We start from the raw sequence: 23,244 nt of genomic DNA, 5'->3' as shown, positions 1-23,244 counted from the left end.
TTGCCCCGAGAGAGCCCAGTGTTTCCCCTGACTGTGTCTTTGTTCCCTGCATAATTAAATTTTTTGTTATCCCAGGGACTGAAAAAAGGGCACTTGTTAACGCCGACACTGTGCTGTGGAGAACAGCCTATTGCAAGACCTCTCGGTCCCGAAAGGTCAAGAGGTTGGACTAAATTGAAATATACTGAGAAAACACTAAATTATAAATTTACCCTCAGTTTGGTCATGTTAATCTGCTGCCTCTGTCAGAGCACAATAACGTTGATGTTTAAAGTTAGCGTTGCGTGAGCACTGCGGGATCATCTTGGTCAGCAGCTGACATCGTTATCAGCTCACTCACCCCATCTAGTGGTTTGGAGGCTAAGCTACACTAAGATAATTCTGAAATAAGACCCAGACGTTGATGAATACCCAGCAGCTAGATAACACCTTACGGTAATAAAAACACGAGTTGTCCTTATTTTTAAAAATATATTTTCCAACGCATACCCTAATTTTCAGTGTAATTCAGTGTAAAACAACAGTTCTGCAGTAAATCCTCGTGAAAGTTTGAGGTCTCCGTGATGGCACTGCTCAGCTGCTCAGCTGCAGGAATCCAAGAGGTATAAGGTAAGACATTTTATGGATTTCAAGGATAAGTGATTTATTTAAATGTATAGGTTCTACTTAAAGTTAATATGACGCTTCAGCAGTCTTGGTCACAATTTTTTGTATAAAAGGTTGAGCTGAGGGAAGGTTCAATTAGGCCAAGTGATTAAAAGCACCTGTGTGAACGGTCCACAGGCATTCAGCAAGAAAGGATCAGTTTGGTTTCTATTGTTCATTGTAAGCATCTGATAAAGAAGCTGATTATAATGTTTTATCAGTCTGACGTGGTGTTTTAAGTGATTCATCGAGGTTCATTGTGGTTTTTATTCATTTGTAAAATCTTGACCAACAAGGGCTTTTGTATGGAGGCACAAAGTGTCCATTATTGTTGCCTCACAGCCAGTCCCTCTTGATTAAAAATGTCATAATGACAAAAAGCATCCGCGCTGTATACACTGCGAGACAAATTCACAATTTTGGAATTGTGTCCATGCACACAAAACAAAAGTAACTAATATTTTTGTATTATAAAGGGCTGGATGAAAAAATAAAGGCCGTAATTTAAATATTCTCTATTATTTCATGTGTCGCATTTCACCTCATAGCTAGATATGACTCGTCAAACAGAGCATGTGACACAAAGACACTGCAATAAAATGTACACAATGCACAAGTATGTTTTATTCAACTCCAATCTGCATGAGGGGAAAAGACAAGTTGAAATGTAAAGAAAGTCATTCAATGTATCGTTACAAGAAACGCTTCAGTTGCAAATGATAAAAAGTTGTTTCGAAAAGTGCCTCTTTTCACATCTTTGGTCATCCAACCAAAAGTACAGCTCGTTTTAACTGACTGAAGAAGTGCTTGAAAAGGATTTATGGCCAACTATATTAACACAAATGTAAAGCAATCATCAGAGCAGTTTTATCACTAAACCTGTAACATGACCACCTTCTGTGGCTGCGTGGTAGTACGAGTAATGTGACAATATCTCTTCATTTAATGCACTCCGGGTGCGTGAGTATCTATGAAATGTGATAACATGTGAGCGACAGAAACAAAAATATGAAAATGAATAGTTTCATTCTGACTTAAGTAAAGTCGTCGTCAGTGTCAGGACAGTGAGCGATAATGACCTTGTTGAATTGTTTTCCTTTCCTCCATTATGTGTCCACAAATGAGTTATATGTTATAAAACGTCTACTGTGTGTTTTATCATGTGGATTAAACATATTAAAAACAAGGTCTCATACAGCGAAGGTTTTTGAAAAACAACAACATAATTTTCCTGACAGATAATTACCAATACTGTCAATCATAGCATGTTTTCATTTCGCTCTCAGTTGAACATTAGAAATCCTTATAAGTGGTGGCATTTACAAAATAATAACAAACATAAATAAAGGAATGGGGATTACTGATCAATAATTTACATTTAAAAAAAAACAAAACAAAACAAAAAAGTTTTGCAGGCTTCAAACGAGTCCTTCATTGCCGAGTCGTCAACACATTTTTCATTTGTTCCTTTTCCTTCCACTAGGGGGCGCTGTTTCCCTACATATAAAAACACGTAGGTCGGTCCTATCTTCACTGACCATCCTGAGGAGACGGCGTTTGGGTTTTAATCGGAAGGCACGCGGTTCAGAGAGATTTCACAGCCCGAATTTGGCTACTAGATCTTTCTGAGAGGCCTTGCTGGAGTTACAGAGGAAATTAATCAGACTTTTAAACACAGATGTCGGGTGTTTCTGGCATGAGATCTGTTGAATGTCCAACAAAAGTCCGTTTCAACATTGTAGATGAATTCCTCAGGCGGATCAATCTGTTTTAATTCATCGTACCTTATGTTGTCCCTTCCAGATCAACACTGCACTCTGAGTCCTTGAAACGTAAAAAAACAAAAAAAGTCTTCACATTTTTTCTTCCTCATTAAAGGAATAATTCAACATTTTGGAAAATATCATGCCTATTTGCTTTCTCGCACCACTCTTTATGCTAAGCTAAGCTAAGCTCAAGCTCCTTTTCTAGAAAGCAAATGAGCAAACTTTCCAAAATGTCAAACTATTCCTTTTAAAATCTGACGTGGTTCGGATCAGCTGGATCCACCTGCACTATTTCAACAGACTGCAGTCGCGGTGGTGCTTATCATTCAATCAGTTCTTAGCGTTCATGTCTTCTTGGGGTTGGCGTTTTGCTGCAGTTTCTGTTTGCGGAGGTGAGCTTCGATCTCCTGCCTGAAGAACAGCATCCCCAGCTGGCCGTGCGACGCCTCGTTCATGGCCTTGGACTGCATGCACATGCGGTACTGGTCTGGACGGAGCTCATCGGCGCAGTGTTTCTCGTGCCACAGGTGGAACAAGCCTCGCGCCGGTGCTCGGACCACGAGGAGGTTGCTATGGAGATACTTTCTGTACAGGTGGACATCTTCGCCCCCCCAGCCTTTGATGTCGATGTCAAAACCTCCTGGAGACAGGAAAGCAGAAGGGGAATGTGGCGTGATATAAAACTTGATTATACCATCACAGGCTTTGTTGTTATGTTAAAAAAAAAAAAGAAAAATCTTTTGATGTGCAAACATTTCTCAGCAATTAATGGTTCGCGTGCTGCGTTCGCTACCTCTTAAAGGAAGGCTGATTATGAATGCTGATTAGAGTCTACAGTATGTGATCATAATCAGTTTTCTCTCTCCTCGCTGCCTGATTTGCTGTTTCGTGAGGGAGGGGAGGATATTTTGGACTGTTGCTGTGTGCTGCAACAAAAGTTTTTCACCAGGCGGTGTTAAAACTTGCATCTTTCTACATCTGACCTACTCACGTCTGTGTCTCTCTGCTGTTTTATTTTGATTCTTCTGTCTGTCTGCCTCTGTCTCCCTTTTTTTCACGCTCCAGGGCTAAACAGAGATAAGGCAGGAATTTGAGCACAACAGACAAGTTGTTCATTAGTTTGTATGCACTCGACACAAATGAGAGCACACACGACTCCCCCCAACCCCATAACAGTTTTGCTTTTAGTTTCATTACAGGACGTCTATGATATAGTAGAACACAGTAGAATATACTGAGTGTGAAACCAAGTACGTTTTGGGGCATTTGCTGAAATGACTGATGCTGTTGTTCTCATCAGAGGACCTTCTTGACAGGTGAAGATCATAACTAGCTGTGGGTGAATATTTTAAAGCTAGCAGGCTAACCATGATAGCTGCTTTCTGTTACTTTAAGTCTTTATGCTAAGCTAATCTAAGCTAAAATAAACTAAGCCACTGCTGGCTGTGATATCTGCCCCCTCCTTAATTAATTGGTTATCTGGAAATCGGAAGTGAAAAGTTACATTATGCTATGTTACATTATAAACATACACAAACACATAAACACAATACAATTGCAGAAACTAAATAAGGTTATTTCCCCAAAATATCAAACTATTCTTTCTCAGAGCCTTGTTTATCATTTCAGTGCAGTTGAATGAGAGCACTTAGGCCCTAAACAATAAAACCTCTTTGAGTCTCACCGTAGCCTTGAACTGATTTCACTTTGGAGGGACACAAAATTGATGTAAATCTGCCTTGAGAGCCAATATTGCTCACCTATTATACAGATGGGGAGGACAGGGAGCTATGAGATATGCTAATGTATGCTGCTGCTGCCACTCGGAGCTGTTTCATGCAGAGTAATATAATAAAACCTCCTCCCAGTTAAGAACAGTAATGTAATATTGAACCATTTGTGTTCCGATGTTTTTCATATCCATTAAGCTGTGGCACCATTAATGTAGCCGAGCGCATATTTTGGTAGTCCTCCAGGAAGCCCATTTTTACACTTCGTTATGTAACACCTCTGAGCAGATAATCAATTCCCCAGAGCAACTGTTTATGTATTCCCGCATGGCTAAGATGTTGTGATGGATATGACTGCAGTAAATGTTCTTGCTTTTTTAATATTTACCGATGTTTATGAAGTCGGTCCTGTACTGGCAGGTCATGCCGAAACCAAAATCCCTCCAGAAGCCCGTGTCCTTCTTAATCACCTGCAGAGAAAAGAACCGGAAGTCTTAGATTAGAACGTTATGAACGTGAACTGTATCACGCTGGAGCCGCTTCAACAGGAACATGCTTCTGTGCCGCCGGGGGATTGGAATATTTCTAAACCCCGCAGCGATGCAAGCACAACACAACAGAGTATGATGTTTCCCACAAGTGGCTCGCAGAAGGGCAGAGGACAGATCTGATTTGTGCGTGTTACCAGCTGTTGCTCCACAGGTGGGATGTGTTCAGGACTTCCGTAGATCAGAGTGGGGTTGTACTGGCTGAACAGCACTGGGTAAAACACCTTTTTACCTGAGAGGGAGCAAGACAGCCTGTCAGACAAGCAGGCAGTGATTTGATGGAGTCCACCTGACCATCTCTGGTGACATTTGAGACACTTTGGCTGGTCATAATGAAGTCAGACATACTTATGTACAGCACAGAAAACCATCGCTCTGTTTCACCATTCACTTTGCGAACTCTAATTTAAGATGTCTCTACATTCTGAGTAATAAGAGTCAATCATTGAGTTGGAGAGTCTAATTAGATCTGCGATGGAGTTTTTCACATCTGAAATGAATCTCCGTTTAAAATATGACAAGTTACGACTAAGACCGAAGATGTCGTCATGATACCTACAAAACATGCACTGCGGTGTAATCCCGCATGGCGAGCCATGTACACGCTGCACGTCAAAAAGGGCTCACCGGGCTGCGTGTTGAGTCTGCAGGTGTTCAGGAAGTCAGCAGTGAAGTAGATGTCCACGTCGCAGAAGAAAAGCAGCACGTTGCCTCCCTTCCAGGCTCGGGCCCCGATGTCTAAACCCCGTCCACGAGAAAACTCCTCGTCCAGCTGCAGCAGAGTGTAGTTCTTAAAATTAACCTCCCTGCAGAGACGAAGACAAGGAGAGCGGTTAGGCAGAGGACCAGAAGACGCTACATTTATTCCAAAAATAACTCATTCCTTGTCATTTTATATAAGTGTTTTCAGTATCTAGTTGCTCCATTTTTTGTCCTGTCTTTCACTAGATTTTTATATACTCATTGTGCATCTTTTATGTCTGTACTGTATATGAAATCTAGATTAAAAACACTTTTGATTGCCTTTTGAAGTGCTTTAGTCTCATTAACTTCTCTATTACCCTTTCATTTCTTTCATTTAATTTGGTGCAACTTGCTAAAGCAAATTTATTATTGAATTTTCCTCCATTTTAATTGATTTTATTGTCATTTTCATTGCGCTGTGTTTCCTTCTCATTGTTTCACTTTGTGCGTATTTGAATGTGCTTCTGATGCATTTTCTAAGGCACTTTGAACGTGTTTGAAAGACGTTACGCAAACAAACTCGCTTTTTGCCCGTATGCCTTAACATGTTTTTCCATCTAAACACTGTGCCAATAATTTAATTGAATTGAACTGAAAAAGAGAGAGAGATTAAGTCCAATAAAACCCCTGACTAACAGACAGACGCAGATGAATGCAGAAGTAAGATGTTGATTAATGATTTATGCATTAGCTGATGCTGAAATTCTGACGCATACATTTCACAGTCTGGTGTCCACGAGCGTCTTCAAGCCTGCTGTGTCCAATCTGCAGCTCAAAGGTCATCATTACCCACATTATACCGACTGCCTGCCCGCCTGCCTGCAGTGCACGGCCACAATCACGATGGCGCATTCAGACTGACTACATGGCAGTCAGTTTGTGGTCATCAATTAATCCGTCAGTTTGTTTCTTGTTTGGGAATACGCACCTCTGAAGTACAGTATGGTCTAAACTGAAATGATGAAATGAATATTGTCACTCTTCCCTTGTGTTTTCTACTTTCTATGCCTTTAACATTTTCCAGCCAAAGACACAACACTTTAATGACCTCACGAGTCTTCTTCCAAAAGTTCGCGTCAGGCCAGCGTTCTGCAAACGGACTTTGTTTCCCCAACTCCTGGTCTTCTCTTTCAGATTGTGGTCATGATATGAGCAAACTTGGGTGTGTAAAGAGCGTAAAAAGACGCAGTTGGATCCAGATGTACGCAGCTGTGGCTTTTTGCTTAACCATAACAGTTCAGACTGTCAGTGACTAATCATTTTGTCATGCGTGCATATACACAACACACACAACACACACACACACACACTCGCATTGACTTCACTTCGCTGAGGAAAAAGTAGCTCATTGTCCGAAGCAGAACAAACAGGACCTAACCTCCCTCGTTCACATGATGTTGGGTGACATAGCACATGTGACACGGGCCGACATGCACAGCTTTGTTAGAGGAAATCGGCAGGATGGATGACCGCAGGAAACACGGTCAGTTTGTTCTCGCCACAGGTCGCTTGAATCAGGCTTCACACATTTCCATCTCACTGCTGTGTCTGTGAGTGTGGATGTCTGTATATGATACGTATCCAAATACGTATTCTTATTCTGTGTCGCCGTGTAAAAGCCATTATCCGTCCTTTCAGCCTCTCCCATAAAGAAGACATAATAAAACCACTTAATCCTGGTTAGAGTAGCTGCCAGAGAAACATAAAGATCTTATTCATTTGTCTGGTAACAACTCCAGTGGGCCAGCAGTGCTGAGAAATAAGTAAAAATATCAGGAAACAGCGAGGCTACAAGATGTCCTTCTGTACCCATCCATATGTTTATGTGCTGTCATAATCAGTAGAGTTCAGTCTCCACGTCTGTCTGCACTTCATGAATCCAAACAGAGTCGATTTGTCTACTCAGAGTCCCCAGGGAGGTGGACCCACCCGCTGGCACTAAACTGTCCACAGATGGTAGAGACGGAGCACAATAGCTCTGTTTGTCTCAAACAATGTTAATGCAATAGCAGCTACATTCACATGTTGATTCACTCTCAGCTTTAATGGGGCGGGAAGCTCATTTGTCAGAGATGAAGGGAAAACTGCTTTCAGGAGGAGCATCTATGTGAGTGCAAATATATTGCCTATGAAATAAAGTGAAAAAAGGTGAGATGTTTATGTTGTTTTGTTTGAGGAAAAAACACGATCCTTCCATGTTTTAAGGGAATCGTTTGACTTTTTGAGGAATGTGCCGATTAGGTTTCTTTCCCAGAGTTAGATGAGACCATCAGTACATCTCTAATATCCTAAACAGGAAGCTACACCCAGCAGCTGGTTAGCTTAGCACAGAAAGGCTAACTTTTGCCCATGGGCCCCACTTTGGGCAACCCTGAATTAAAGACACAAGATTACAACATGTTAATTAGTGAGGTTTAGAAGACCTGGTATTACCTTTGCAGAAGACATTGCCAGTGATTTATTTTACTTCGGAGGGAAGCTAACTGGATTTAAATCTATCTTAAGAGCCATTGTTTTTCTCACCTATTATACAGGTGGAGCAGACATGGCGATATGAGATATGGTAATATATGCCACTGCACAGGAAGCAGGGGGAAACAGCTAACTGATTAAACAAAGAGGACACAAATGTATTAATTTTTCAGCATTAAATATGTTTATAGGCAGAGCTGGTTAACTTTGGACAGACTCGGGTTAAGTTTTCTCCCTGTCTGTTACCAGTCTTCATGCTAAGCTAAGCTAACCGTCTCCTGATAGCAGCTTCATATTGAATACAGGTAATCTCCTGTGATGATATAAAAATTTAGTCGTGCGTATTTAGATCACATTTTCAGAGACATGTAGCTATAAACAATTGATTAGATTTTTTTTGGCGATAGTTTTCATGTTGTCGTGTATCTGTACTGTCTGTATTTCCAGAGAACCACGGTTGATCTATTATTTATCTTGGTAGTGCATGTTGTGACTGTGTGTGTTGGTGAGTGCGCATTAGCTGTTTAAATGATTCTCCAACATTTGTGCGTCCGCTGACCCATTTTCTGAGACTCTAAAATACAAGCCCAAAAACATGCACAAAAGCAATACTATTGTGTGTCGAGAAGAAAAGTCCACTTAAGCCCTGCAATATCCTTGTTTTCTAAATTACTTTTTTTTTTTTATTGTGCTCTTTTTCGTCCTTCTCCCCCTCAAGCATCAGCACCCTTATTATGGCCTAAAATATCAATTTGTTTACTGTGGGCGTGATGGCTGGTAGTATGGGCTAAATTGTGAAATCTGTGACCGAGTGAGAAGCCCGTGGAGAGCTGTCATGTCGCTCGCCGCTGCAGCAGGCCTGATCCTGTTAGTTCTGCTCAGGACAAGAAGGGAAGACTGTGTCTCTTTTCTTTCCCCGTGAATCTGCGCCTCTGTGTAACCGTCTGTATGCATTTGCGTGTGTGTGGTTGTAGCTTGTGGACTGACTGTACACATGCTGCTTACTGAATGTCAGTAAGGATTTCAGCTTATCCACATTTCTGAGATACCGGTGAAGCCATGTTGTTTTCCCTGCCGTGTTAGAGACATTGCTCTGAAAATGTTGGTCTGCTGGTTGGTCCAGACAGAAATAGCTCCAGATGGATTCCCATGACATTTTGAACAAACATTGGTTTAATTTTCTGGTGATCCTTTGACTTTTCCTCATGGGTCACCAGCATGTCAAATGTCCAAGTTCCCTGAATAATAAACCTCCTCACCAGCAGACGGATGAGTGACCAGAAATGGTATTGGAGCAACCTCAGCCTCAAAGTGTGATTATCCAATTTAGTACAATAAACAGTGTTCGTGTCGTATTGCTAACCATTTCCTCCATTCTAAGCTACAGTCCGTTCCCGTTAGTTTAGTATAATGTGTGAGATTATACTAAGTGGATAGTGGATAGTAGCAGCCTACAGGATTCAGGGTAGCTGTGGCGGCAGCATTGCTCAGTTTCTGCCAACTTTAAAGTGTTTTCAGACAGTGTTTTTTTGCATAGCTGGTCAGTCCTGTGTCATTTGGAGTCCCACCATGTGTTGCAAAGCAATTCACTCGTGTCCAATAATGATAAGTGACAGAAGACCCAGTACTGTAAGCACTGATGCAGCAACATGCAGCACTGCCTCATTTGATGCAGTGTAAATGCTCAGAAACGTAGCCTGCTCATTAGCAAACACGGCAGGGACACGTTAATCCTCGTCCAGTCCCACCACTATGTGACTTCATTTTGTCGTGTTTTCTGACAAATCGCTACAGAGTTTCCGGGTGAATTTTGCCCTCACAGGCCGGCTTGATATTACAAGCTTTCATTTTTTGCATCGTCGGTCTGTTCCGCTGTACCTGGAATCCCGCAGTGACCTTGCAAAGCAATCTTGCTTGTTTTCAACTTTTATTCACATTCCAACTTCGCTCCCTTCATCAGCACCTTTCTACGGTTTTCTGATGCAGCAATACCAGCTGTTCGCTCTCTTCAACAATCATTTTTTTTCCCCCTGTTTGTCTGTCACCTGTTTACAGAGCAGGCTGACTGGTGTATCTCCTGTGGGCTATTTGCAGAAGAAGAAAAAAGACTGTGTTTTATAGCGAGCTGAGGAATCAACAGTCTGTGCATGCGATGGAAAATTAAGTGCAAGCTAGACTAATTGTGATCGCTCTCGCGTTCAACCCTCTGGCAAGACAGCTACAAAAGTTATCGGTAGTGAGTAATTTAGAGAATGGCTCCATCTTAGTGACCTGTAAAGACACAAGCGAGCGCTCTTAAAAAATGAATATTTGACAGCTTTTCAAACTCCTCCATGATTTGTTTATCATTTCATCAACTCATAAACTTGTCTCCCTGACCTTCTGGCCGACATTATCGTCTCACTGCCTCAGAGCAGCTGTCAGAGCTCTTCTGAGAGTTGTGAACTGTCTGTGAACTGAATGCCACAGTAACGTGAAAGGCTTATCGGAGAGGCAGTCGCAAGCGGTACGAGGGAAAAATCAGCTGAGTGAAGTAACGAGAATGATCTCATCCTTCGTCTTGTTGCCCGCTCTAATTTCTGATCCTTTTCTTTTATCTTAAGGTAAAGCTTCCTTTAAAATCCTTGCTGATGCTCTTCTTCCACGCCCAGAAAATCTGCCTTTTCTCTGACTCTGCCGTGTAATCTTCACGCCTCTCCCCTAACTTCCTTTCTCTCTGTTTTTCCCCTCAGCCATTGTCTCTCCTCTGCGTCTGAAGCTCAGTACTTATTCATACGTATCGACTGGTATCTCTTTATCATTCACTTTCCTTCCTACTTTACACACAATCTCTCTCCCTCTCTCACACCTTTTCCCTTTAGTCTCACATTGCACTGAATCATTATTCTCCAGCATGTAAGGCTCAGAAGCGTACAAGCCCCCCAATGGTTTGAGCCTGAGTTCAGGCTTTGAAGTACGGACGTGTAAGCAATATACTTGAAAGCTCAGCAGCCGATCTTATCTATTTTAAACAATTTCCCCCGTGTCTGGCAGAATACTTAAAGATGAGCTTCTGACTTTCCAGAGCGTTGCTTTCAATCTTCAGTATTCTCTTTGTTTTACCATTTGTTGCTATAGAACTGGTTTGATCTTTTTAAATATACACCCATATAATTAACACCCGCAACACAGTAAACTGATTTGGCTTTTGCTATACAGTGTGTTAACATTAATTAACACATACAATCAAGGTCCATTTCTACCCTCATTTATTCCCTGCAGAGTGGTTGGAAGCTGCTAGAAAGCTGGTGGTGATCTGGGTCAGTTTAGATCTCAATAGCTTCACGAGAAATTTGTAATTTGGTTTATATTTGCTGTTAATATTCAGTTGTATGAGGCTTTTGTCGACAATTTTGAGCAGTAACTGAAGTGGTACTGAAGCAGGGAGTGTGAGTGCATGTGACACACAAATTGCTCAGGGTTGCTGGGGAGCCGGCACAAATCAAACCACTTTCTACAGATAAATTTAATTTGTAGGAAGGGCAGTGTGAAATCAGATCACCTGCTAATGATGCCATCACCGCTGGGAAAAAGATATTGACGTGTTTGTTAAGTGAAGCTGAGTGTTTGTGTATGTGTGGACTTGCATTTGAACTGTTTTTTTCTCCTTTGTGTGTGAATCAATTTGAGCTTTAAACCTTCAGAGTGAGGACGTTTTGGTCGATGCTCAGCTCTTCCTTTAAGGTTTCAATTTGTATTTTCACATTAAACGTTGGAATTGTGAAGCTGGTGAGTATTTTCAGCTGATCTCTCCTGGAAGGTATTAAGAGTGATGTACTTGTTTAAACACCTGAAACGTGACAGAAACAATTGTGTAAAGAAATTCAAACTCCCGCCAGCCTTCTCTAAGCAGTTAATTAATACATCAAGAAAAATCGACATATAACTTCATAAAGAAAATTATCTTCAGCCGCAGCACTATCGCAAGCGTGCATCACGAGTACGTCTTCCTCTGTGAGCCTACGTGCAGTTTATGATTACACTTTTAAGTGTGTTCCTGCCTCCAAGATAATGGAACCGCAAGTAGTTATCTTCCAGTGATGATTCCCATTCATTTCGACCACAGTCTGAAAGCCAGATAAAAGAAAAGTGGAGTGCAGCGCTGATTACAGGCGCTGATTTGCACCCAGATAAGCTGCCACATAACTGATGAATGTATTGTTAGTCTGTGAGACGAAATACAAAAAGCCTGAAAGAGTTCTTAGCGGAGCCACTGCTCAGGGAGGAAAAATTACAGTGCACTTTATCCAGCACTTCTCTTTCACTGGCTGTACCTCCACTTACTTCTGCTCCGACTGCTTTTCATTCAGCGTGTTTCTCTAAGAAACCCTCTAACTGACTCCTTTAAGAATTCGTACACGCTGAAATCGATCGCACTGCTGGTCCGTCGCATGTTTCTGCATCCCTCGTTCGCGGGTTCTGATTTTGCCGTCTTTACGCTTCACGTGAGACTTCACTTTAAGGGCCTGTTTTCATTTTCACCCTCCCAGCGACAGCAGCAGGCAGAGACACGGCGGGACAAAGAGGCGCAGTGTGATACTAGACATCCGACTGATTCAAGGCCACACAAAAACCTTCGGGACTGGGAATCGACAAGTGTCGCCATAGCAACCCCCTCAGGGAATCTGCGACTCAATCCAGAGTGGATCTGACTCCTGATCAGCCGGTGGCGGCCGTCTCCAGAGGCGTGGGTGTCGAGGTCTGTGTGAGAGGTTTAGCGTGAGTCGGGGATCATCACAGGTCTGATGTAATTTATCCGTGTTGGCTGGGAGCTCTCGGCTCCTCGGTGTGGGTGGCACACTGCTCCATTATTCATCAGACAGATGACTGACTGTGGCAGGACACGGAGCCAGGAGGTGTGTGTGTGTGTGTGTCATGAGAGGTTTCTGGCGTATGTGTGGAAAAAAATATTTTCACAGCGTCTGCTTCTGGGAACGGGTGCGTGACTACGGCAGCGTTCATTTCGTTACATAAACGGCACCCTATAATCTCTGTTTGGCCTCTAGTTCAAAGATCTGATCTTGGCTGGGGTTTCAACCCACCTGGACGTGTTCTCCAGAGTGCTGCGGACTTCGCTCATCTGCTCCTTCCCGAAATACACCACCGTCAGATGGACGCGGCCGTCCTGACGCACGCACACTTCCCTGTACGTACACACAAACACACAGAGGAAGGGACGTTATGGATGAAAGCACTCTCCAGCTGAGCAGGCTTGGATTACAGGAAGGAAGAGCTCTGTGCTCAAATTAGGCTTTTAAAGAAGGAGGCCTTGTTCGGGAGGTTTTATACCTCCCACAGTGCTGAAATGATTAGTCGAACAACAGCTCAGATAATTTATTGCTAAGTCGCTTAATTCATTCATCAGCTTGCTGGTTTCAGCTTCTCAAATTTGATGAATTACTGCTCTTCACGACACATTTGATGTGTTTAGGTTTTGGGAATGCTTTGAAAAGATGCCAGATGGTCTTCTGATTTGAGAGACATGACATTTAGAGTTATGACATTTATAGACTAAAGGATTAACTAATAAATATTTAAAACACCAAGCAATTTAATTGAGATTAAAAATTCAGCTATAATCCCGGCTCTCCTCATTTTGAGACTACTTCAAAACTTGGGGGGAGATTGTATGCGAGTCAGAGAGGCCAGGTGGGAGATGCCTGCAGGCCCTTTGATGGAGACATGTCAAATATATCACACACATGCTGAAGATAATTCAGCTCCTCTCTCATAGCACACACACGTTTGTCTGAATTTTCCCTTGAAGCACACGGGAAAAAATGTCTAACAAAAAAAAAACCAGAGGAGCACAAGATGACTAAATGTGTGCAGTGGATCCTGAGCAGCCATGAATAATACGATTTTTACCATCATTATAGATGCTGGTGTGTTCACGGCTCTCTGTAAATGCTGGCATTGTTGGAAGTAAATAGATTTTGATGTTATTAGGACCACAAAGTAGAAAAAAAACCTGTGATAATTATTTCACCATGTAGAAGAGCAAAATTTTCTTTTTAAAAACCAGTCTGCAAATGACTGCAGTTCCTTTGTGTATGCATGAATTCCCATTTTATCTCTATGGGAAACATATCACAGTGCATCATGATATAAGCGTGAATAAAGAATGTTTTATAAACAGGCCTTTACTCACCGTCATCACAACCTAAACACACACACACACGAACACGATTTCTCCTGGCGCACCTTTAATATGGATGAGGGTAAAGTGTTTGCTCAGCGACTCCCCAAGTCTTTCAAGTAAGTACACTTCTTTCCATGCTGTATATCAACTACTGCTGGTCTGCCCAGGGGGGCATTTTAATAGGCTGCAGCGCTGCTACTAAGCAGGATTTACCATGTAAAAAGAGCTGTGATAAGCAGCAGCAGCAGCACAATAAATCACAGGCATTAAGGAGGGATGTTTCCACAACTGGCAGTGACGGACTGTGGAACTGAAACACTGTCTGTCAGCTGATGAGATTTGACACAGTATCACAGTTTGTCTTTAATGACAGTTCTTAATAGTTTTATCACATTCACTCACTAGTTTGGATCTGTTTGCTTGTGGGCTAGTGGTGACTGATAAAAACCGAGATGGGATCTGTGCAGCCATCTTTATTCATAAACTTGTCTGTAGATTTAAATCTCTCTCGGAGACTACACGTGCAGTTTCAAAATGTTAAAAGCATGTTCCTTCAAACAAAAGGAACTATGACCTCTCCCAGTCCCTCTCCCAGTCGACCCAATTAAATTGTAAACCTGGAGGTGAAACTGGCTTTGAGTATCACATTTTCCTGCATAAGTTATGTTTGCCACTGAACTGTCTTGAATAATTTTGAATTATTTACTTTAGGGCTTCTGTTCATCTCACGTTTCTTGTGTAAACAAATCCCCAAATGTTTGAATGCCCACCTGAAGTTGTGCATGAACTGCTTGAATTTGTCTGTGCGTTTGGACAGCGGGACGATGATGTTGATTGGGACGTTGGCTGTGTCCACCCTCTCGTTTTTCACCTTCATCAGTGGTCCAAAAGGACGAAAGAGGACCAGACGCCTGAATTCCTTACTCGACTCGCCTCTGAAGGTCAGCTCGTACAGCGTCCCCTTGTCCTTCTCTGTCCGGGTGATACCTGATGGGTGAGACAAGGAGATGCAAACTCATGAGTTATGACCAAAGAGACTTGAGACACAGTACCCCAGTGAGCCTACATGTGTTTTTTAATGATAATCCGTGAGTGTATTAGCATTAACGGTGATATACAATATAAGACCATTTAAAGACTATGCATGGGCCTCTTGGATTTATTGCCTAAAGTTGGAGGCTTAGCTTAGCTTAGCATAAAGACTGAGCGCAAGTGAAAATCACTAGTCTGGCTCTGCCCAAAGGCAGATATATTATTTACCACGCTCACCATGTTGTTAGCATGCTAACATTTACTAAATCCCACTGAACACAAAGTGCAGCTCAGGCTGATGGTGATGTAATTAGATTTGCAGGTATTTTGGCATAAACTGGACACATTTTTTCACTTGATGCACCACGTAAAAGCGATTACCAGATTTATTACAAATCACCCCTAAGGGAGCATCCAATCCATCCAATAGATGTTGAGACATTTCATTTCAAGATCCCCAAAAAGTCGAGCCCTGGAGGCATGAGATGAAAAGCCAGGGGATTAACAAAATCAGTAGGATTCATCATCTGGGGACAATAAATGTCTCCAAATAATTCATGGCAAGACATCAAACAGTTGCTGAGATATTTCGGTGTGGATGGAGGAGGTGCACTGAATAACACTGCTGTTTGTGGAGACTTACAGCTAACAAACATGACTAAAAATCCAACTACCAGCACTTCTAAAGCTCACTTGTTAACAGTTTATGTCTACTTTGTTTAGTCGGTACAAAAATAACGAAGCGTAAGGATGACTATTTTAGCTGTGGTCAAGTAAAAAATAACAGTCAGACGTGACAGTATTATTAATCTCTTATCTAACCTTCAGCACGAGGAAGTGTATGTCACTAAAATGCAGAACTATTTAACCTAACTTTTATATCCCGTGGCTGTAAATTCTTCCTCTGGTAGTATGACATAAATTAACATTAACTTGCATAAAAACATGTTAATGTAAATATGGTTAATCAGATTTTAGTTTCTGTTCCTGCGGTTCAACTTTCTGTGTCTTCCTCTGTTGCAGTAATTTTGTTTTGTTTCTGTGTCTCTTTTTCCCTGTTAGTATTTAAGATCTAATCTTAGAAGCTTATCTGAAAAATAAACATTTTTTAAGGGGACGTCATTTTAAGAATCCGTGTCATCATTATTTCGTTGTTAGCAGCTTTCTGTGACAGTCTGATACTGTGTGCATATGTGGGCAAAGAAAGAGGGCATATGAGGCCACAGGAGACATTGTCCATTCAGTCTGCCGCAGCTGGGCAAAAACCCTAACTGTACACACACATACTGTATAACACACACACACACACTCTCTCTGAAGGAGAAACAATTCTGGTCATCCGGAATAATTTTCTTGTTGCAGGCCTTACATCAGCTTGTCCCTCCAGAGAGATGTTGCTTTTCAATTATTCTGCTATTACAAGGATTATTGCTTGCAAGTAGACCTACTGAGGTCTGTGGAGATGGAGAGAAAAAGGCAATACAGAAGGAAGGCAGAAGTGAAACCTGACAGAAAAAGAAAACAGACAGATGGAAAGAGGAAGAAAACACATCACTGGAATAGAGATGCTGTCTTCAAAGAGAGCTTGGGCGACAGAAAAAGAGGCGACAGACACCCAGAAGAGAGAAATAAAAAAATAAAGCAGAAGTGAAGAGTCAGAGTCACAAAAAATGAAAGAGGAAAAAGAAGTCTGTGGGCGAAGTTTTACAGGCTGATAGCGGCTTGAAATTAAGGTCTTCCTGTTAAGTTGGCCAGCTTCATGTGATGAGAGGCCTTATTTCCCAGAGGGACACGATAAGCTATCATTTAGTAAATACTCTGAACAATTTAAACTAAATGCCTCCATTTCCTGTCTCTGTCTTAATGTCTTACTGCACCTTCCTGTCCCTTTCTAAGGACAGACCTCAGTGGCTGGTGAGCTCAGCTTGCATACCTCCACTGTTTGTGTGCAGTTTCAGCTCACTTGCTTGCTAGTGCAGCCCTGAAAGATCCCCGAAGATGTTTTTGTCAGTCTGGCAATCTAGACGACCTCCCACTTGTCAGGCTGGCAGGACAAATCACTGCTTCTTCAAGATTTGCTTAAAGTCGATGTCCATTAAAGAGTATTAAGAGGAAAATATGAGCAGGAGGTAGTCGCTGTTTCATTAAGGGCGAGCCGCACTCTCCTGCGGCGTCGCTAAGTGATTGCAGAAGCTGTTTATGTGAACGCACACAGACAGACGCAAATGTAAGCACATCTACTAAAATCACAGTCACATTAACACACACAGACATAGATTACACAGGACCACACACAAGCTCATACACATGAGATAGTCCATATCGTGACCTATGGCTCATTTCCTCTGAGCCAGGTGCCCTCCCCCCATTACTCATTTTAAAGCCTCTACCCACCCACACACTGAAGATGGTCACCTTCAAAGAGCGGCTCACAGACCGTGGATATATGTGTGGATATATAGTACACACACAGCCACAGCGAAATACCATGTTTGCAAAGATGCTCCATGTGAACGAGGAGCAGCTGTGTTCATTTCCTGAGGTTATGATCAAGGCTGAGAAGAACAATCTGGAAGGATATCCTGCCTTTATTTGTACACAAACACACTCGTGTAGTTTTGACCTTCCAGGGATTTATGTTTAAAAAAAAAACGATCAAAGTATCCAAGGGTTGAAGAGAAACGTGAAGTGCAGTGCTGGATGTGGAAAAAAAATGTTGCGACCATGTATGCAATCACGTCTCCAGGACACGTTTTAGGTTATTGTCTACTAAGAGGTGCTCTGCACAGTCCAACATAAACATCCCAACGTGCTTTCTGATTGGCTAAGGCATCTGCTGTACCTGCTGCAAGCTCATATTATACTGCAAGATCGGATTTTAGGTGGAAAATATTAAATATGCTGTCTGTGAATATTACACTCAAGATGAACATTTTGCGGTTTGACAGTCATGTTAATTAGCGTGTCCTCGTTAAGCTAACAGAAAACGCAATCCGGTTGGCAATGAAATTCCTTCCTAACACGTCGCAAATAAGTTGCATACAAACAGGATTTCAAACATTCAGTGTGTTCTCACCTTCTACAAAGTCAGTCAGTGAGTACACTTTGCTCGTCTGAGTCTTTTCCAGTGCCCTCCTGCTGTCTTGTTGGGATGATGGTGTGTTGAGGCTGTGCAGGGCTGTCTCCAGCACCTCCCCCAGCTCCTCTCTCTTGTCCCTCCTCACGGGCTTCTCCTCAGGGTGACGCGTCAGCCCCATCTCCAACTGGTACACCCTCTGCAGGGTGAAACTCTCAAAAGGCACCACAGCATACTCGCTGGACAACCTGGTGCCAGCAGTCACCTCAGCCTTTGACAGCTGGCTTCGTAAGAAGTCCTGCAGGTCCGACTGCTGGCCCTTGGGTCCTTGAGCCTCCCCAAGACCACCAGCCTGCAAACCAGCCCCAGCTTCCTGTGCCTCTGCTGGGAACCCGGCAGCTCTCTTCAGGCTCTCCTGCACTCCTTTCAGCTGCTGGCTGCGCTCCTGCAAAGCCTCCTTGAGCTGAGCTATCTGCTTCTTCAGGGAGGAGATGTGGAGGCGGTGTTGCTCCTCACGCTCTTGGAGGAGCACCTGGTAAGACTGAACACCAGGGGGTCCACCGCTTTGAGCAGCACCGGCTCGGGCTCCTCCAGTCCCAGCTGCTCCTGCTCCAATGCCTGGCCCCGTACCCCCCAGGCTGGGGCGGATGGGTCCAGCACGGGGAAGAGCGTGACTCAGTGGATGGTTGTCAGAGCGTGGCGGACCACAGGTCATCACATAGAGGAGAGACAGGGAGCAGCAGAGGAGCACCAGCACGCCTCCACCACGGGAGACCCAGGCTAGTAGTCCACGCCGCAACATCACTGCATGTAGCATTAAAACTCACCGAGTTAAAAAGCCATCCACACACACACAGAAATATCATGTAACCTCACATACTCCAACCACGATGATAAGAGCCAATTTGTGATTGTGTTCCATCACCCAGTGAGGGGGCCGGCTGCTTATCAGTATGAGGTCATTTAATCTGAATTAGGTCATTGCTCCTCCACTGCCTGAGATAATAACTTGTTTTGTCATTGGCAGTGAATGTGTGAGGGTCAAAAGCTTTCAAAAATGGAAAAAATAATATTGTCTTGTCCTGTCTTTCTGTTCATCCAATTAGCTCCATGGTCTGCCCGAAGACATCATTGCATGGTTACATCATCAATCGCTCACATGTGACTCATCTGACCCTCTCAGTCAGTCCATGATGCCCACTTCCTGTTTGCTTGCCTGTTACCAAGCACAGAGAAAGTGTCTAAGGAAACGTCTTGGAACAGCTGATTATTCAGCCACATCAGCCCAGATGAAGCAGGGTGACGCATGGGGCAAAAATGCTACGATTCATGGGAAAGAAAATCCTTTCTGGCCAGTGATGTTGCCTTCATGTTGTTACCCTGAAGGAGAAAATAGAGAAGAGGGAGAAAGAGAAGTATGCATTAGACAGGGAATCCCACTTAGCAACCGACTCTGTCACATCAACATCAATTGTGCCTTTTAAATACCAGAAATTTGCCAGACCAGTTTCACGTCAGCTCAGGATGGCAAAGGGTTTAACCTCCTTTGACGAACTCAGCATTCCTTTAAGCTCTGCTGCTTTTTGAAAACAATGTTGTCACTGACACGTGGGAGTATGAGTCTGAGTGTGCTGCTTTAAGGACTACAAATGACAGCATACAGTATGAGTTGTATTTTGAACACAGTGTACCTTTTCTATTTCAAGCCATTGCATTCATAGTGAAGGATTTTTGGTGTGTGAAGGACTGATACAAAGGCAGCGTTTCCAAATAAAGTGTCTGTGAAAGTTTATTTTAAGCCCGGGGTTCAAACCAGTGGGTGCTCCAGTGTCCCCAGGGACCCTGCAAAAAACACGAGTGGAGATAATGGATGGACTGAAGCATTAAATTAAATTAATTTCACAACACACATCAATAATTAGGCATTTAGATAAGTGGCTCCCATCCTGAGGGTCCTGATTGCCAAGAAAAATCAGAGAGGTCACCGTCCATTAAATAATTATAGGGCTAAGATGGTTAGCTTATCTTAGCCATGCTAACTCTGTCTGAAGGACCAAAATACACCTTAAAAGACCTTTAAAGCTCACTACTGCTTAGCCCTGTTTCCACTCTTCATACTAAGCTAACGAAGCTCCTGACTCTTGCTCCATAATTAGCATTGGGACAAGACAGATGAGTTGATCTTCTCATCTAACTCTCGACAATAAAACAAATAGCTGTTTCCCAAACACTCTCGATACACATTTCATTTTTTAAAACCTTGTCAATCTTTTCACACCTCTAAAAACGTATATGTAGTGGGATTAGATGATTGCCTCTGCATTTTATTACTTTTGGTTTTGGCAATAACTTCAGAATTAATCAGTGGCTCTGAAAGCAGATGCAAAAACTGCTTCAAAAACGCTCCCTCTGAAAAGCACTTTGACAGTCGGTTGATTTCTTCAGCCACAATAAAGCTGCTTTCACTGCTGCTGTAAACTCTGTGAATGTAGTCTGTGGTGAACCCAGGATGCCTTCCAATTCTTGGACTTTTTGTTGCTTTTCTTGGTAGTTACGGTTGGCATACTTGGCTCTGTGTTTGCTGTCAGTGTGAGGATGTAAATCGTATTCCTCTGGCACTGCTGGCGCTTCGTTACAAAGAAGACACACCGGCTTGTCTCTATAAAGCACAAACATGAATTCGCTTTCCCATCTTTCAATGAATTGCCTTCCATCCGCGTCACCGTTTCTTTTCTTGGACATTAGGGTGCTGGAAACGGCTATATGATACTGACACGCGACAAAATCAAGATGCATTCTGGGTCGTTGATCTTTCATAATGCAGCACAGAACTCACAAATGATATTGTTTCGAAACTCTAGTGGGCCACATAAAATGAACTGATGGCCCACTTTGAGTTTGACACATCTGATCTAAATGCAGAACTCTTATTAGATGAGAGATCCTGGGACAAAGTCTAACTTGTGTCATTTTAGGGGTCCTTGGCGTGAAGATGTTTGAGAGAACTGCTACAGTCAACAGAAAAGGTGAGTGACACTGAGGTATATTTGGATGTGTGAATGTGGGTCTTGAGCAAGCATTAATGTATATATATATATGTGTGTGTGTATGTGAATACAGAGTCTCTGGTATATATGATTTAAGTGTTTGACTTTCAGCACGTATCTGTAAATGTATCTCTGTGTATCAGACTCACACTCCGTCTCTCGACTCCCCACACAGTCAGCTCTTTGACGGCGCTGCCCGAAGCCGAGCCTAATGAAAGGATTAGTATATGGCGGGAGTGAATACCGGACTGTGCTCGAACAGAAGTCTGAATCGGGAAAGACAGGGCGTCTCTCCAGCAGGACCTCCACTGCTGACTGTGAAAATGCTTGAGGAAAAGGGTGCTCTGGGAAAAACGGGTGAGTGAGAGCCGGAGAGGCTGCTGTGATGGAGTATCATCCTTTCAATTACAGGAAAATCCTCATGATGTTATTGTATGAGTCCATAAATCCTCAGAAAAATATGGCATGACATTAATGGTGCGGTAGCGGTTTAATAATTCTCTCCGGATGGTTCACAAGCGGCTCTCATTACTCTTGTATCCACGTGTTCACAAGCTGGGAACCTTTAAATAATTACATCACGTCTCGCAGATGACTTTGGCGTTCCTGGTTTCATGACTTCCTGTAACAGACTAGTCTGATGCCAGCAAACGTGACCGCATACCGTTCACACAAATGAAAGCATGCACTTAGTTCTGACATTGTGAAGGTCATTTTGCCTTTTTATTGGGGAACAAATGCATTATTTTGCACTATTAACTACAGTACGACTCAGTGGGGGCAAAGCAACATCCTCAACCTCACACACTTATAGTTTACCCATAGTGTCTGCCTATAAAATGTCAGAAAATTAAAAAAACAAACATGTCTCAAGTTGTCGTAGACTGAGATGAAAATGTGATTTTGTCTGAGCGCTGAACAACGATATTCAGGAAAAGATATGAAAGTCAGTCAGAACTGTTGCTCTTCTTGTTCCCACACTTGAATGTCTGAGCTCCACTGTGCAGACTGATGACATGACACTCGAAGGCTACATTTCCTCTGTGCTCGTTTAAAATCAGATTTTAAGAGGCGGACCCTACGGCCGTGATTTGTGACGCCACAGAGAGTTTGGAAGCCAAGCTGGCAGTATTCAAAATGTGATGAAGTGCATCACTGAGAATGGACTTCACCGTGACGAGAACAGTTGGACACCTTGTCAAATGAAAAATGTTTGCATATTTTAATGTGGTAGTTGTACTTTTTTGCCTCACATTCAGGAATTTTTTTTTGCTTTGATTGACACTTTTCATTTACAATGTTTAATAGAAAGAGAAGTGCAAAAACTACACCTTGGGGTTTTTTGTGTATTAAGACAGAGTCAGTCTAACCGTTCCCAGCCTTACGCAAAGCTATGCTAACCAGCCGGTTATAGCTCCACATTCACTGCATAGACATAAAGACATCTGTCATGTGTGTCTCGTGGTTGGATTTTACGGGGGCGTCACTACAGCGCACTGTGAAAAACATGCTATGATGACAATGGCGATGCTGCATATCTGTATTTGACGAGGCCATAATTCCTCCTCTGTCACATTGCCAAGACATGCTGCTTTTAAAAATAATTTCCAAATGTACCACAAACACAGTGGAGGTACACACCCTCTGCAGCAGAGCAGCCGATCGCTGTTAAGTCACAAGAGAAAGATTCATCGCTCAAAGGAGGCTGGTGTGACTGAGATTTATGAGCACAGATTCACAGTCAAACCGCTGAGTTTGACCGGGAATGAATGACTTGATTCAGCCTTGGTCATTTGACTCCCCGTGGGGACAGGCATGGCTACAACACAGCTAAATAATCATGTTTGATTTTATTGGTGGTGGGATGTATAAACAGGCGTCCATTATTTCCTGCTTTCTGTTACCTTACTCGTTCCCATAAGATGCTTATCTTTAAAGTACTGAAAAAGCACGTGTTAAGTGTTATGAGATATTTAGCAGTCGTGGTTTCGTGAAACACACCT

General features: G+C 42.7%; 1 protein-coding gene and 1 long non-coding RNA gene across 4 annotated transcripts in view; one reads left to right on the top strand and one right to left on the bottom strand.

Annotated features, from left to right (window-relative positions):
- The first annotated feature begins 116 nt into the window (after positions 1-116).
- Positions 117-21,740, top strand: LOC124051711. Its single transcript, XR_006841862.1, has 3 exons — positions 117-609; positions 21,170-21,220; positions 21,417-21,740. It is a non-coding gene; the product is annotated as an uncharacterized LOC124051711 (long non-coding RNA).
- Positions 1,246-23,244, bottom strand: part of csgalnact1a (chondroitin sulfate N-acetylgalactosaminyltransferase 1a) — a 28,444-nt gene continuing 6,445 nt past the window's right edge. For 2 of the 3 annotated variants that reach the window (XM_046375291.1, XM_046375293.1), the window contains exons 2-8: positions 18,195-19,574; positions 14,857-15,073; positions 12,987-13,088; positions 5,317-5,495; positions 4,827-4,921; positions 4,530-4,611; positions 1,246-3,051 (exon numbers count right to left, since the gene is read on the bottom strand). In XM_046375291.1, coding sequence (XP_046231247.1) covers positions 2,756-3,051; positions 4,530-4,611; positions 4,827-4,921; positions 5,317-5,495; positions 12,987-13,088; positions 14,857-15,073; positions 18,195-19,011 — 1,788 coding nt within the window. In that variant the 5' untranslated portion in view covers positions 19,012-19,574 and the 3' untranslated portion in view covers positions 1,246-2,755. Of the gene's footprint in view, positions 3,052-4,529; positions 4,612-4,826; positions 4,922-5,248; positions 5,496-12,986; positions 13,089-14,856; positions 15,074-18,194; positions 19,575-23,244 lie in introns of all 3 variants that reach the window. The other variant, XR_006841861.1, reaches the window with a different exon arrangement.

Source organism: Scatophagus argus, chromosome 20 (genome assembly GCF_020382885.2).
Source record: "Scatophagus argus isolate fScaArg1 chromosome 20, fScaArg1.pri, whole genome shotgun sequence".
NCBI classification, from domain to species: domain Eukaryota; kingdom Metazoa; phylum Chordata; class Actinopteri; family Scatophagidae; genus Scatophagus; species Scatophagus argus.
Note: the sequence above shows the minus strand (reverse complement) of the source record. Positions and strands in the feature narration are given on the sequence as shown.